The following is a 17,270-nucleotide window of genomic DNA, read 5'->3' as shown; positions in this document are numbered from 1 at the left end:
GGTGTGTTATGTCTCGCAGTCGGCGAAAAGGCAACATTGCATGACTCTATAATCACCTGGTTTTGACACAGTGTCCTTGGTAACACACAAAAATATTCTGTAGTCTAAGGCTGTCATTAGAAGCACCGGTGACTACAGTAGATGAAACTCTACTAGGTTAGAGTTAATATATGACATTATAATATGTGACATTAATATTTATCTCACAAGCAGAAGGCACCCAAGAGGAACTGAGCTCCAGTGGCTCAGATCTCATTCATGGATCAGGTCAACCTCAACCCCAAACCATGCTCACTTAGTGCCTGTTTACCCGGGCCAATCATCACCCCATATGTGGCATACAGGAAAGGTGTTCAGTAACATAATCTTCAACCTCTGCAGTATCCATCTCGGGTCTCTGCTCAATCTTTTTTTAATGAAATGAAATGAAAGTGGCTCTGGGCAAATGCTAGTCTTGTTGGTTCTGAAATAAGGCCTTCATTTAAAATGACTTTTTTTCACTTCTCAAACGTTGAGCTTCTTATTTTTAGTAGAATCTTGGCTGCGATGTGGTGATTTGAGTTTATTCTCAGATCTATGCTTCAAACACTGTAGTTTTTTGTTGTTGGTTTTTTTTTTTTTAACACCACAGGCTACCGGAAGTAGGCTTTAAATGGTCATCCATCTCTACAAAAAAACTATTTATTAAGCAATTAAGCTTTTTCATTTTCTGATCTTTTATCCTCCTATACTTCATGATTGATTTTGGACTTTATATCCATGTATGCTGTCCTAACAAGCCTATGGTTGCTTGTACACTCTCATCCTGTGGTCTCCAGGACTGCTGAATGTTTGTGTAGAAAACATGGACCTACCATATAGATACCTCGCTTTGCATTTGCCTGCTCTGCTTACAAGCTTGGTGTTGAAGAGCTCACCGCTTCCTTCAGTACATCCTTTTCATATATATCGGACTTGGCTGCACTGCTTAGAATTAGACGCCCTACTGTAGGTTTAAAGTCAGGCCTGGCTGAATGATTCTGTTAGGAGTGTCAGGAAAGCTGAGTCAGATGGAGGAAGGATAAGCTCCAAGTATCATGGAGATTTTAAAACCTTGCTTTCTTAGATTTCTAGATGGATCTGCAAAGGTGGGATTTTTTTTAGATTTGTTTTAAAAAAGTTAACATAAACCAAAGTTTTTGTTTCATGCGATAAATTCTATCCTAAGTCATAATCCTAAAAAAAAAAAAAATCCTGAAATATACATATTAAAAAATAAACTGAGAATTTCGGGATTTCTTTCTTAATAAGGTTTAAAGTATTAAAGCAACTACTTTAACCTCTCGAGTTAATCCCTTTGTTTATCAGCTGGTTACTGAGGATTTTGAAGCGGTTTCCTTTTCCCATTTCTTAGACTTGGTTTCTCACGTGACATTTTCCACTTTGGTAAAAGATTCTCTTCCATTTTGGTCCGTTAAGGAAAGTTTTGACATGAAAGGCTGTGATGTTCTCACAAATGCAAGCTTGTGACATAGCTCCTATGTGTGTTAAGCATGCAGTAGTCCAGCCAAGCCTAATTTGGAAGTGAATGTTCTGAGCAGTTATCGCCATCTATCAAAACTTTTGGCTGAAGTTCTAGAAAAAGTCATTTTTAATCAACCATCCTTTCTAGACAAGTACAATATCTGTGAGTCCTTTCAATTAGGTTTCAGGGCCTTTCACAGTTCTGAGTCTGTTCTTTTCAAAGCAACAAAGGCTATTCTACTTGATGCTGATTCTAGTGGTTGTTATATCTTAGTGCTGATTTGACACTGCTGATCACGATTTACTCATTAAGCGCCTGGAACACTGTGTAGGAGTCAAGGGTTTCGCACTTAACTGGTTTTAATCTTATATGAAACTCACGACTTTTGCAGTTAACTTTGGAAATTCACTGCATCAGCATCTGGGTCTATCTTTGGGCCTGTTCTTTATTTCCTTGTACATGCTTATGCATCAAGATAACATCTCTTTTCATTGCCATGCAGATGATTTGCAATTAGATTTACCTTTGAATCTTGTAAATCATATTTGCATGTGAAGGCTCAATGAATGCATCTTGGATATAAAAAGTCCAAAACAGACGTCATATTGTTTGGCCCTCTATTATTAACTGAGAGGCTGAAAGATAACTGGGTATCTTTAGTTTTATTAAAACGCATGTTAACAACCCTGGGATTATCATTGACACCAATTTGAAACTGAACAACCAAGTCAATGCTGTGGTCAACAGCAGACTGTAATCTTCTTTAGATCTGGAAAGGCTCATCCATGCATTTTTTTTTTTTAAATTTAGTCTGTGTTACGGCCCTAGCAGGGCCTCCTCCTGAAAATGCCCGTGTGGGTGTGTCCTACTATCACTCCTGCCCTAGGTGCCATCTTTTTTTTGTACAGCTGACTCCCATCAGCAATTAAAAGCACTTAAGGCCAGAGAAAGGTGAGCTCTACTGCCAGAGAGCAATGTTAGTAGTTGCAGAACGGTTGGGAATGTAACAGTCTGGACCACTGTAATACACTTTATACTCTTGTTAGTCAATTATCTCTAGCTTCTTAACAGTTTGCCAAAATGCTACAGTCAGATTACTGACTGGGGCAAAAAAAATAAACTCCAGCGTTAGCAGCCCTGCACTGGCTCCCTGTGTGTTACAGAAAGTGACACTGTTTGTGTTTTGAGCCTTAAATGGTACCTGCATATGTCGTAGACACGCTGCATCTATACACTCACTAAAAATCTGCTCAAGGTCAACTTTTTAATCACTCTTGACAATCCCATAATCAAAACTTGTTTCAGAAGGAGTCCTGCATTTGATGTCGTTGGACCAAGACTCTGGAATGACCTCAGACAAGCATCAAGTGTGACTGTCTTTAAATAGAAGCTAAAGTATTTGGAAACTTTGATTGTTGAACTGTTACTGAACGATAGTTTGTTGTGGTGTGAAATTTTCAGAAACACTTTTATTTTTTTAATTGTAAAGCACTTTGGTTTCAAATGTGCTATAAAAATTAATTTACTTACTTTCTTACAATAACATGATGTGTGTAAAATCTGCACTTTAATATTAGGAAAAGATATAAATCTCTGGTTGGGTTACACCATCAAGAGGATGTGAGTGTAAAAAAATATTGTCTAAATATGTAGATGTATCTGCTGTGGTGACCTGTTGTGTAATGCTCACTGCATTATCACCACAGACTAAATTCTACTGTTGGATTGGCCAGGTCATTGGGCTACATGGGAGTTTTCCCCTCATGACTGACAAGTTTGGTGGACAAAGCAGCGCGCTTTTTATTTGCAGTTTAAGCATCTGAAACTGTTTCATAAACTACATTTTTCAGACATGGTGTAGTTATTTAGAGAGATATTTGGAGACTTGCAAAGTTAAGATAACATACACTGGAAAAACTGGAAAGTTTGGCTGATTGCTTTGGGGTTTTTTGTGGCTTTGCAAACAAAAATGATGAGCGTGCGTTACACTGGAGAGCAGGAAAATTAGATCCAGGCACAAGAGCTCACTTGAGCATTTGGAAAAACATTGAGGTGTGAACAGAAGACGTGATTAGTTGTCCACTTTTGGCTGGCTCATCTGAAACCCATGTTAACGTCAGGCGAGAGCAGGCTTTGACTCCCTTTGTTTTGTTTTTTTTACTGAATTTCTTAGGACTTCACCCTGGAAACAATCTAGCTATAAATCCTCTGAATCACCTGGGAAGGAAAAGGAAACTTTAATTTTTTTTCATACCTTCTTTGGCGCCAGAAACAAATACATTCATTAGAAAAGACCAGAATACGATCAATTAAAGTTCTCGCTGATGACCTTGAACATCAAGACCATCTAAATTTGCAGGGGACATTTCTTGTCATATATTTATTCTTAAAATATTTCATGATATAAAATGTATGTAAATGACCGATACTCCTGCAGTGCTTCCTCTTTCTGTCTCTCCTCACCGTATTCATCGCCATTGGAGAGAAGCTGGATTTGTGCAAACAAAAAAAGAAAGAAAGAAAAAAAAAAAAACAAACAAACAAAAAAAAGAAACACAGGCACAAAAATAAATTAAGAGATCAGAACCCATAGAGAGGAAATGAGTCAGTATTCCACACCGTGTACAATACAATATCATAGCAAATTAGCAGATTTCAATGGCTTCCACTGACTACCATAGATTTACAATGTTCAGTTGGCTGCACATCAGTCCTTAATAAATTGTGTCACTTTCCTTTTTTTTTCATTAATGGTTCGGATAGACAGTGACTTGTAGATGACCATGAAAAGAAAGCGGCTACTGAGGTGTGAACAGAAAACCTGGGACTACGAGCCAGCAGTAATGAGAACAACAGCATTTGTTCACATCCTACTAAACTGCCATTGTGATCACATTTTAAGTCCAATAAGCTTCTCTACAAAGGTACAACATATAAAACTGTTAAATATATAACTTTTTAGGGCCTTTCAAAATACATTTAATGACTTTTCTTTACGCCTTCTTTTCAGACTTAACAGCATTTAATACTCTCTGTAGATAGTTATCATTTCTCTGGTAATGATTTGCACTCCGTATCCATGATCAACACGACAATTCTTCCTGTAAGCTGTCCCAACTGTAGCTACTGAAAAATGCAAATCAGATTTTTTTTTCTGGTTTTTTTTGTTGTTTTTTTTTTTTTTTTTTGATACACAGTTATACGTATGTAGTACCTATATCTCCAGTTCCAAAATACAGTGGTGAGCTTAGTCTGCGAAAAAATGTCCGTAAAGTTTGAAAAGTACTCCTTTGACTGTGTTCGGCACACACGCCGCCGGCTGCAAAGGTTTGTTTGTGCACTGAGTCTCTGTGGGGGCAGTCGTTGGTCGGTGGCGACACTCAAAGCATGTTAACAACGTTTCCGTGTGTCTTTGCCAGATGGTCCTCTCTGTCATAATGATCATATTTGTTGTTTTGCTCTTTGGTCTATAAAAATATGGGAGGTTTACTCCAGCAGAAGGCCTATTCACAGCAGAGTGCGCTCGGTTCGGTTTTTACGGCCTCGCGAGCTGGTCCGAGAAGCGTCACGTTGTGTTCTGTAATGACCCCGTCTTCGCCCTGGAACTCCTGCACTAGAGTCTAGGAGAGAGATGTGGGAAATCCCATATTAAAAGCAGTTAGCAGCTCCAAACAGTGGACTTCCAGTGAGGCAAAAAAAAAGAAACCATTCATGGGATTTTAAGGTGTCCCAACCTCCGTGGCATGAGCATGTGCTGCTAAATTCACAGAGCAGGCAGATAACAGTGGAGAGGAGGTGGATACAACGTGTTGACCCAACGACAGATAGCAGGAGGGAGCAGTCAGAAACCCGCGGTGGCTAGTCACAGGAAACAGGAAGTGTTTTATAGCAAGTTTGTCCAGTGTCACAGGGAGAGATGACTCTCTCAAACAATCACTCCCTGGTTTTCCCGTCTCTGGCTGTGTTACGAGACCTGTGAATCAACAAGAACAAAGCAAACATGAGAGAACTGCTTTAGCACTCAGTCACAGTCATTCTCAGCTCCAGAGAGAAATGTCTGAGGATGTGTTGTATCAAAAACATTTTGGCTCAAATATTTTCACTTCTATGGCCAGCAGAAAGAAAATGACAGAAAATATATTTTGTCTTTTTACATACAAGTCACATATGTGACGTTGGCTTTTTATTTGCAACAGAAATTTTCTTTTTCATTCAAATAAGCACCGTCATCTCCTTTTAAAGTTTGCAATCTGTTTATTTACTTGTTTGCCAAGAGTTGCATGACAAGACTGATACTACTTGTGTATACAGAGTACTGTGCACAAGACTTAAGCCAGATCTTAATGCTATATATTTTGCTGGGAAAATTGGTGCAGACAAACATGGAAATACTGTATATAAAGCCAAAACAGAGTTTGTACAACTCTGCAATCTTAAAAGTCAATATTTGGTATGACCCCCTTTATTCTTTAACCTGAGCACTCTTATGCAAACTTTATTTCATTTCTTTAAGTAGTGTTCAGGAATAGTTCTCCAGGCTTCTTGAAGGACATTCAAAGGTGTTCTCTGGATGTTGGCTGCCTTTTGTTCCTATGAAAATGATCCGAAACTACTTCAGTAATTTTGAGGTCTGCACTCTAGGGAGGCCAATTCATGACTGATGGCGTTCCATTGTGTGTTGTTCAATCCAGGTATGCTTTCTTGCATGGCCTGTGTCTTTGTGATCATATTCATGCTGAAAAGGGAGCTACTGTCATTAATGTTCAGTCCAGTTCTTGTGTAATTTGCTTAAGTTGGTTCAACAAACAAAAAACATTCCTCTGAAAATTTGTCAGGTCCAAGGGCTGGGCTGAAAATGTCTTAAAAAGCATCCAATATCCAAAGAAAATCCTTCAGAAATGCTCGAGAACTATTGTTTAAGAACACTTTCAAAAATCACAAGAAATTTTTGTTTCTTTGGGAGCAAAATATGGAGAAATAAAGGCTTTAGCGTGGTTTACGATTAATTCAGCTTATCAAAAAGACTAAGCAGAATTAAATGATTAGCCTTGCAGTGTCCAGATATTAAAGGTCACATACAAACATCTCAAAAGCTCATTAATTAATAAATATATAAAAATGGCATTCCACCATTTGGAGCTATTTCATTATTTTGGTGATCTTTAGGGACATTTAACATAACTTTTTGTGTTTCTAAGATAAGCTAGCAAGGCTTACATTTAGTCCATTCAAAAAACAGAGCAGAGCAAACTGTTCCTTTCCTTCTCCGCCATAATGTTAAAAATAAAACAACGCTAAGTGGCTACTTTTGAAGCGCCATTTCAACAAAAACATATGACAGAGACATCTCACTGAAATTTCAGCAGCAAAGCTAATAGGGATCATTCTCAGTATGCCAGTCTATTCTTCTAAAGAAAAAATATACTTTTTTGCAGCCATTGTGCTGACATAAGCATCACACATGACTATTGCTCTATGCCAGACTTAGATGTTAATTACAGGATCGTATGAGAGCTTTACGAGTCAAATATTTAGAACTCTTCAGGGGGTATAACCCAGTAACAAAACAAGTCTCACAGTGCAGACACTGAAAAACAATTAATCTAGCAGCAGAAAGACAAATCTCAGAGCCTCCTCACCATCTGGCCCCCGCCAGTCACACAGCCAACTTGATAGAGGTGCTGATGCCTTCCAAGACATTGCCACTGAAACTTAATTCATAATAATGAACTCTTGATGATTTCACAGGGTGCAAATTACCATGAAAGGGGCAGGTGTTGAACGGGGTTCTAGCATGTATCACAGATGACAATGTCTTATGCTCTGGGAATAATAAACATCTCAATGAGCTCGGGCTTTAATGGAGATAATGTCATGGTTTTGTTGGAGCTGGGCATGGAATGACCCAAAGGTTTACTTGGTTAAAGCAGGGCCATGACTTTGCTAACTGCTTGACTGTGACGCCTGGCCAAAACAGGTGTTTAATCCTAGCATAATAAGCATAGTTTCTCTCTGTGCCTCCTAGAGGGCACACAGAGACTACAGCTCAGTAGTAAGAAGCCACTGGTAAAATGGAAGGAGGATAAATTAGTCGCACAAAAATGTGAAAGAACAGAAATACAATGCAAGTGATTTCAAGCAGACACAGCATATAGACACGGTCTTGTTTTATTCAAGCCGCATAGTGTGTGTCTACCGTGGTGGATTTTTGTTTTTTAATATTGTCTTTATGTTTTGTTTTGTTTTTTGTTCCCTCCTTTTCTTTCACACCCACACTGTTACGAACAGCTTCTCATAAATCTCACGCGCAGGTCTTGTCTTAGGGAAACGCAAGCCTTCCTATTTAAAAACAGCAGCGAATGTCAGACGAATATGAGATGAATCTGCCCCGTGAATGAAATTCACAGGCCTTGGGTGATTATTACTTAGTTTATCAGGAAGCAGCTATGCAGACAGCGAGCAAATACTTTACACTCTGGTGGCAGGTGGTGGTGCAGAGTAGAGGGAAACATTATGCAGCAGTTCTCTGGCTATTGAACATGCTGGGAAAACTTTTAGGAGAGCGGCGTTGCTCTTCGAGTAAGAGCGAGAATTGGACTTTCGATTGAGACTGATAACTGCTGGGGGTGTCATAGTAACAGAAGGGAGCATCATGGACTGAATCCATCTGTGTTAATGTGTAATTTGTGCAGCATTTCTCTTGTTATGGACCAAGCGGACAAACCACTCGATAGTTATCGATACGCGCCCGGCAGCTTTCGATCGAGGACGCGGAAAACATTTGATTTCAGGGACGGTACAGACTGCTTCCTGTCTCGAGGCCACAGCTGAAGTACTTTAATGTAACAAAAATGAGAATCTGCATACATGTGGCAGTGGCTTTCGTTTGCGTCGCACTGCTCTAAATAAAAGCATATTCGCGAGTTGGAAGTATTGAAAGCGAATGCACCTGGACATACAGCCCTGGCTTGACATTTCTTCTCTGTCTGAACTCTTGCTGACTCTCTTCGAAATGTCACGGCCCTGTGACCCACGGAGAACAAGTCGGTAGGCGCGCATGAAAGAAAATTGATCCACTTTGCCTATCCACACTCTTCATCGAGGCGCTGTTTGGTGGGAATAATGCAAAATCTCAAGAGGACCCAGCTGATTAATTGATGTGTTTTTGTACATTCGCCGGAAGCTTCGCTGAAGCCCTCCTGCTCACCTCGTTCCAAAGTGCGTCTGCTTTTGGATTTCCTGCTCATTTCTAACGCTCGTCTTTGCGCTCGCCGTTCAACGTTAAGTCTTGTGCAGCTGAGCCCGCGCTCTCTCTTCAGATTTTAGCAGGCGAGCGGCACAACATGATTCCAGATGAATATTCATAAGTGAACTTGTTGGCTAGGAATGATCCACAGGTTAATAAGGGATGGGAAATCGCTCATTACATGCTGTGAAGTTGGATAATGCCTGAAGCAGATGCTGAGATCAAAATACATGAACATGTATGCATGCGCCTCCAGACACTAGGCCCCATTCCACATTAGGAAAGAGTTCAAAGCTATGTGTTATGTCATTATCAGCCCTTTCATACTGCATTTCTTCAGAACATCAAAGCAAACACAGTTCACTATCTGCATTCAACAATATGATCAGAACTTAATGCTCAAGAGGGGAGTATTAGAACAGATTTAACCACGGTGGCATCAGGCTGGTGACAATGTTGCCAACGTATTCTTCAATACTTTATGCATCGACTGCAGCTGCTCGTAAAGCTACTGCGTTGCGTGGCTCTGTGTGAGATCAGCTGCTTGCAGGCAATGCAGAATCGCCTTCCTTTAGAGATATATTAAAGGATCAAATGTTTAAATCCAATCTCAGATGGCCTCTTCTGTGAGTAAATAGACAATAATCTCTTTGATGCACTGTGCAGAGACCCAAGTTCACCACACACATTCCACCCCTTTTCTATTTATAGCTCCAAATCTACTGAAGACTTGCTGTCTGGAGTGAAAAGCAGCAGGATCACATTTTCCCTCAAAAGCAAATTATAACATGGGCCATAAACGCTGACAGTATTGACCAAAAGAAGAGCCTGTTTCTCAAAGACTCCACGAGAGTGGCCATTTTTATGACTTTGGCCTTATCCCTTTTTTATAATGCTGTACCTCAAATTTACTGCATGGCCACTCTCTATTTCCCGATCACTATTTATTAATATCAGAGTCTGTCTGGCGCCTTGTTTTAAGTGCACAGCCACCATCTGACACAAGACTTTAAAACAATATACAAGGCATGCCAATAAAGCAGGCTGAGAATACACTGAGGGGGTTTTGCTGCACACATGGATTTTCTCTGGTTAAACGCACACCAGGGAAATTGTCAGCTTATGGTAAAATACGTAAGCCAAACAAGGATATCAAACAAGCAGACGCTTGCTTAAATTGTATCAGGATTTATGAGAGTCTATGCTTCCTGCTGTTTGTGTATTCTGCTAAAGCTGAAAGATGCGGTCTTAGTGTTGTAATGAGTTCATAATGTCGGTTGTAATGATATTCATACACTTTTAAGACATTTGACCGTGAGCAACAGGCAAGATCAGTCTCCTCTGTAAGACCATGTGGAAAACTACCTTCATCACAAGAGGTCACAAAACAGAGCCCGACAGATATATCAGCAGGACCGACACATCGGCCGATATTTTTATTTGCCGATACGTTGGTATCGGCATTTGTAACTGATGATTGGGCAGTGATAATGTACAAATGGTATATTTTTAAACTTGTAGTGGCTCTATAGTGTAATGTTCTACACATTAGATCCTCACTTTGAGTCTGGGATGAGACACATTCAGTATGGGGTTGGAATAAGAAGGCCGTCTGATTTAAGAAATCTCCTCACCGAATATATATATATATATATATATATATATATATATATATATATATATATATATATATATATATATATATATATATATATATATATATATATGTGTGTGTGTGTCTGTTTATATTTAATGATGTGAATGTGAAAAAAGATTAAAATATAAACGAGTATATCAGGTCTTTATCTTTTTTTGTAATCACCACGTCTCGGTATCAGTCTTAAAAATCCTATATCAGTCAGGCTCTAGTCATACATTTAAGGATTTCTTGATCCTAATTCAAGGGATTTGTCTTGTACCTTACTGCCTCCACAAGGCTCTTGGTGCTCTGTAGCTGCTTGTGTTGCTTCCTGCCTTTGAGGCCAAGGTAAGGGTGGAGCTGTTGTAATGGTGGTGGTGGTGGTAGCTGGAAATTGGATGTCTGTCAAGGGGTCATCAATGCTTTCCATAGTGCAAGAGTGTCGAGGGGGACTCTTGTCACGTCATAGAGCCTGAGGGGAGAAAGGGACAGGGGAAGGCGGTATGGTTATAAAGCTCAGTTTCATTTCTATTTCTATGTTTTTTTTCCAGATTTAGACACAGTCACAGCACCGCCACCACCACCACCACCATGACCAAATTTAGCTTTTTAAGGTGTCGCGGAAATGTGCCCGTTTGGATTTGTCTAAACATGGAGAGCTATTCTGTGCATGTGCTGGGCACTGATGCTGTGTTACTTGTGTTCCAGTTAAATATAGGAGTGTGGGAGTTGAATAGGGTCTGATTCTGCGTAACAGTAGCCCACATGGAAGGAAAATAGAAAACGGCCCTGTGTTTCTCCAGTGACTTCTTAAATATGCTATAAATGTAAAGCACAGATTCATTCATGATTCATTTTTCTGAAATAATTCGTAAATAAATGTCCTTTATTTAAAATAATAAGCTGGACAGGAATTTATAGGTATCACAATTTTCAGGCCCGCTAGAGCCTTTCCACTATCTCAGAAACTATTGCATGAATTATTGTTTATACTGGTGTACATTTTTATAGTCCTAGAGTTGGGAGACTGGCAATTATGGTAAACAACTGTTTTATTCCTGCAACGCAAGTTCATTCCTTTTCCAAGGGCATCAAATATCTTCTTTTTGAAAAACGCCTGTGGCATCTAATAGTTATAAATTAATTCCTCAAATACACATGGTTACAAAACGACCCCCTGGGATCACATTTAAATGCAACCTAACCAAGTAGATTTTGGAGATTTAATTTAAATAAGTAGATCTGATGTGTAAACCTTACACTGGGGGAAACGGCGGGTGGAGACTGTGACACAGCCACAATTACTGCGACTTGGTGCCTTTGAAATGATTGGTTTGAAGATGGGGACCAGGTCTGCGACCGCTCGCAGTCCGATGCCAGCTTTAAAGAAACAGTGCTATCAGTCTGTGATTGAATGAGGTCAAGTTGGTAATTACATGCAATCTGTTTGTGATTAACTGTGACAAATTGGCAAAAATTTCAAATATATTGTTGTCTACATACACAGAAATTTATAACAACTACATTACATTCAGAATCCAGAATACACTGATTGAGTTGATTTTCCTTTTGCAAAGAGACATGTTCAATTCCATTCAATACCAGACAAACCAAACAATCAAACGACACCGATCCCCTATGAGCAAACACTTGGCAAGAGTGGAAAAGAAAAACTCCCTTTTACCAGGAAGAAACGTCCAACAGAACCAGGCTCAGGGAGGTGCAGCCATCTATCAGGGGGTGAGGGGAGGAAGACAGGATCAAATGCTGATTGCAAGATTGTGCATTTCTCTGAGTTGCCAGGGCCTCTGGCATGACATATGTTAACAATGGATGTACTGCTTGGCCCTGAAAACCTAAATCTGCATCATTTCTAATGGGCAGCAGGGGGCCACGTTTCAATTTTTTCTTGTACTGTTAGCAAAAAAGCTATCGGCTTACTTGATCTGCAACCTCATTAAACATTTGTCTGATAAATTCATGGAATTAGTTGCAAATTTTATTGAAAATAACACCATTTCAGCTTGTCATGTCCAGTTTTAAGATACCAAGATTGTGACAGCTCACCTGGCAGGTTCCACAATTAACAGAATTTAATTAACCAGCAGGTATATCATAGCACCCTTAGTTAAGAACGTATTGGTCGTTCAAGCAGGTTAAAGCTTTCACAGGTAATATCTCTCTGAGAGGACTGATGAAGCTTACACTACTTTCAGTAATTACTGTACAGTAATTAGTATCAATCTCCAGCAAACACTGCTTATCTTGACAGTTTAAAAAAGAACAAAATTCCCCCACAGCCTTATTTGGTAAATGCCTCAAGGCTGAAAACATGAATAAGTTTCTCTTTCACTGTTTGAAAAGGAGAAACATGTTTTTCTGAGATCAGAGGTAATACACGATACTTGACTTGGGTGTGAGTGTGCCCATGTTTTGTCCTTGCATGGGTGTGTTTGTTGTTTCCTTCATGTCGGAATACACCTGCACCTCTTGGGACTTGAAACTGCTTGGAGTGCAAACATAAGCCAGCTATCACGCTGCGCTTTATGGAATCAGTTCCCACTTTTGGCCACTTGGAAATGTTGGAAGCTGTAGAAAAGGAAGAAGGGTTGAAATTCAGAATGAAATAAAACAGGTATTCTTTCACTGGCTAGCAGAGGCTTTGGGTTTAGGTAACAGTGGGTCAGATCAATCTCACAACCTCACAGGGAGTTGATAAGAACAGAGAAAGAGAGACTTTCCTGTTCTTTAAGTCGTTTCCTCTTGCCTCTCACTGTTTATAGTCCCAACATTATTCCCAGCTTCCCAAAATGGAGGATTTAGTATTCTCCAAGCCAATGCAATGTGCTGACTTGGCTCCCTCCAGAAGGAAGTTGGCAGACAGAGCTAATGGTTAGCAGCAACAGGGTTTCTTTCTCTTTCTCTCTTTCTTTTGGCCTGTCTGTGGTGGCCAAGCAGCTGTCTTCTTAGTGGTGATTCTGTTCAACTCACTGTTGGATGTGGCTGGAGGGCCCAGAGGGATCAATTACCACGGTCGATACCGACCCAGAACCACATGGGGGGTGGGGGTGAGGGGGGACATGGTGATGGTGGAGGCGTTGGGGGATACCTTAAGGCCCGGCTTGAGCCGCATCCACAGAAAGATTGAGAAGAAGAGATGGAAAAGAAGTGATGGCGGGGGCAAAGATGGGGGAGGCCATCAGCATCCGCTTACAAGCACCAGTCGAAAAAGCTTTTTCATACTCAGCTGAACACACTTGCCGTCACTGGCAGAAATACAAATGTGTAAATACAGAGGACGCTTACAGGCAGACACAGACTGGGAGATCATCTAGTGCAAACCCACCCATTTGTAGCCGGAGATATTTATGGCAGGATGTCCACAACCACGTATGCATATGAATTTCCCACGCAGAACCCTGACGAAGTTCATAAAATATGCATACGCAAGAGCTCATATTATCAAATATTGTGATATTCTCTCTTTCCTTGAAGAGGCTGAAGTAACTGCTCTTCCCAACTGTGTTTTCTCTCCTCTCCTCTCCCCAGTGAAAAAGTCTTGATTACAGTAATCACAGTCTTTCTCTCAGTAGGTGCCACTTCTGCTCATAGCTCTCTGCTCAACGCCTAAATACCCCAATCGGGATCGTCCTAATGAAACATATGATTAAGACTTAGTTAGACATCTGAGGATTTTTAGCCATTCCAGTTGTTTTTTTCACTGTTTCCTGCAATGTCTGAAATTGTGGCGCGCTTTAGTCCTTTTTCACGATAACAAGAGCTCTTTTTGTGACTTGATGTGTAATATTCACTTGAAAATACCGGCTAAGCGGCCTGGCTGTTGGGTTTTGTGCAATTATAACCTTCCAAAGCTACTTTGGCAGCGAATGTCCCTGTGTATGAACTTAACGGGTACTCGAGAGTTTTAAAGAGCATCCGCTTGACTCAAACCAACTTAAAATGACTTAATGTTCTACGATGCTTTACGTCTGACTGGCTCAAATCTCTCTCTCTGTCTTTCACTCACGCTGCTCTTTTCTTCTCCTGCGCTGCTTTTCTGCCTCTGTTTTGAATTGTTCCTCTTATCAGGCTGTCACAAAAGCTGGCAGATAACCTGAGGTGATTTTGCTTTTCTCCTCTAACAGCGCACTCGCTCTGCCTCGTTCTCGCCGAGCTCCCCGCGTCGGCACACGCAGAGAGAGATAGCTCCTCGCGCTGATTCATCTGCCAGTCTAAAATGGTGGAGGGCATGATGCAGAGCATCCTCCTCTCTGGAGAGAGACAGCAGTAGGCCTTTCAGCGAGAGAAGAAGGTATGGAAGATGACTGCTGAGACTACATATCGTTCTGCTAAAAGAGAGGCCCTTGCAAAGACAGCATTTCACTGTGGTAACTGTGATAAAATGTATGTTCAAACCTTTTAGCATCACGCAGTGTGGAAAGTATTCCGGTATAGTCAAATTAACCCCTCACTGCTGCTAAAGCGTTTCTTTATCTAGCCATTTTCCCCCAGCTCTTTCTTGGTACCACAGAAAGCTATGACCAGGATACTGCACACAGAACGAGATCTTTGCAGTACACTAAAGCTAAAATTGAATTTATTGGTTAACATCTTACATGTGCCAGATCTTTTTACACATCTGGCTAAATTGAGAATAAAATAAAAGACAATTAATGTTAATAGGATGGTTTCATACAAGAATGACATAAACAATATGCCTCATTAAAAAGTCAGCAGCCGGTGATCGATGTATAAACCATTAAAAACCATGAAAAAAGCGTGTTTTATAATTTGAATTAGAGTTGTATGCAGTGTCATGTACAACCTCGGTTCCAAAAAAGCATAGTCGGGGCCATATTTACCACTGTGGACAAAAGTCTGTAAATGTCTGTGAACTAAAGAGATCAATTGCTGAACCTCTGGTGCACAAATGTTGTCATATTATTGTCTGATACAGGATTCTAGCAGCTCAACAGTCCTTTCATTTTCAATTAGTGAAAGGTTTGGCCTGCGCCCGAGTTCAGCAGCCAGATTCTTGCCCTGCTGTTGTAATAGATGTGGTTTAACATTGTCTTCTGGATGGAAGTAATATGTTGCCTAAAACCCATATATACTTTTTAGGATCTTCTTGGAACTGTAGCTGTAATTCAAATTGTGGTTGGAATAGTACTCTTTCTAACATAACTTGGATGGCTTAAATGTTTAGTAGAGAAAGATGTATTATTTGGACAAGTAGCAGAATGGGTTGATTTACACTGGATTTGTATTTTCTGTATTATCAATTGTTACAAAACCATTTTCAGGCAGCAGCTCTGCACCATTTCAGGAGAATGAAGTCAGCACATTGTCTGAATGTTTACTTTCTCAGCACATAACATGAGCAATGCTCTGTTCAGGTAAGGCTAGAGTGCTGCGTGGATAGAGCATGCAGGAGGGAGCACGTGAGCACACGGTAGCTTGTTGTCATTCTCTGCACGGTTACTCGCTGTAACCTTACCAGGACACAAATGTACATCACACGGACACGGACAAGGGAGACTGCAGATTTAACAGTATGACAATACACTTATTACATAAGAAAACTGGATTAAATGCCCTATGCTGCTATTTATATTCTAAACTTTGTTGACGAGTATGTCAGGCCAATCAGCAGGGAGATGTGTATAAACTCAGCCATATTAAAAAGCCAGTGCACAGAATGAATGAGCTAGTCATTTGCCAGCACAGTAAAACATTTTGTCACATCAGTTATGTTTTGGCAGATCATTCTCAACTAAAGCTGATGTAAGTGCATATTTATCACCTTACATTCGTGTGGATATGCTACATATATTGGCAGATGCAATAATATCCTGAGGTAACAGAAAAAAAAACAAGGTGATGACGAACATGCAGCTCATCAGCGCAGTCGAGTAAATCTCCGGGGAGCTTGTTTACAGTCTTAGAGCTTATTTTTGTAGAATTTCATATTCTGTTAGGTCACTCCTTCAGAGGAGAAACTTGTCATTGTTATCAGTGAGAAACCTGATTCTGAAATAAATGACATGCTGGAGCTTCACAGCTCTACCTCTGCTTGATATGCGTCCTATTCAGCTGTGGTTGGAGTGCGACGCTGCTAAAAGTAACCTCCCTCAAAAAACGTCACTGTCAACATCGAGCTACGCACATATCAATCTTCATACGTTTCTTCTGGAGCCGGCCTCTGAGAAATCCATACTGTAGTTTTATTGACAGGAACAACTGTGTACTCTCCAAAGCAGGGTCAGAGTAAGATAAATGCCTGGAGAGAGAGGGGACGAGGGGGAGGATGAGAGGAAAAACCGAAAAGAGAAAATGCCTGAATGCCTGAGAACGAGACAGGCGGCAGGCGAGGAAGTTATTTTTACACCGAAGCACATCAAACGGTGACCGCTGAGATGAGTGACGTTGTGTAGGTCGAGAGAGGACGCGTGGCATTACGTCTAATCTTTCTTGCAACTCACGCTGCTGTGTTGCCGAGTAAAGTTAGAGAGGAGGTCAGCGGCGTCACCCTGAACAACAAGCCCCTCCTCCCCCCCCAAACCCTCTGGTTGACAGAGAAAACACAAACTCCCAAACATTTGACCAATACACGCAAACTGCCTTTTGACATTTGTTCAAAATAACCCTTTATGGGGTTACGGGAGCTGAGTCAGATTGACTTGGCTTAGTCAAATACCCACAAGGGATATGTCTGTTTGTCTGCATTGATGTTTTGGGGTTTTTTCGCACAAACACCTGACGGACAGGTCAGACATGCTCACTGGACTGTGCACAGCTAACAGTCAACCTTGGGCAACAGTGGGGCGGCTGCAGTTTGGGTTTAACCTTGAAAAGCCTCAGGGAAGGGGCTATTTGTTCAA

General features: G+C 40.6%; 1 protein-coding gene across 5 annotated transcripts in view; it reads right to left on the bottom strand.

The window, feature by feature from the left end:
• Nucleotides 1–3,813: 3,813 nt before the first annotated feature.
• tafa5a (TAFA chemokine like family member 5a) overlaps nucleotides 3,814–17,270 on the bottom strand; it is a 160,875-nt gene continuing 147,418 nt past the window's right edge. For 2 of the 5 annotated variants that reach the window (XR_003214547.1, XR_003214549.1), the window contains exons 4-6: nucleotides 12,074–12,978; nucleotides 10,670–10,861; nucleotides 3,814–5,477 (exon numbers count right to left, since the gene is read on the bottom strand). Coding sequence is in view for 1 of the 5 variants with exons in the window: in XM_005451747.4 (XP_005451804.1) it covers nucleotides 5,469–5,477 (9 nt within the window). In the remaining 4 variants the exon portion in view is untranslated. The remainder of the gene's footprint in view (nucleotides 5,478–10,669; nucleotides 10,862–12,073; nucleotides 12,979–17,270) is intronic. The other 3 variants (XR_003214548.1, XR_002056952.2, XM_005451747.4) reach the window with 3 other exon arrangements.

Source organism: Oreochromis niloticus, linkage group LG17 (assembly GCF_001858045.2).
Source record: "Oreochromis niloticus isolate F11D_XX linkage group LG17, O_niloticus_UMD_NMBU, whole genome shotgun sequence".
Lineage (NCBI taxonomy): Eukaryota > Metazoa > Chordata > Actinopteri > Cichliformes > Cichlidae > Oreochromis > Oreochromis niloticus.
This window is presented reverse-complemented; position numbering and strand designations above follow the sequence as displayed.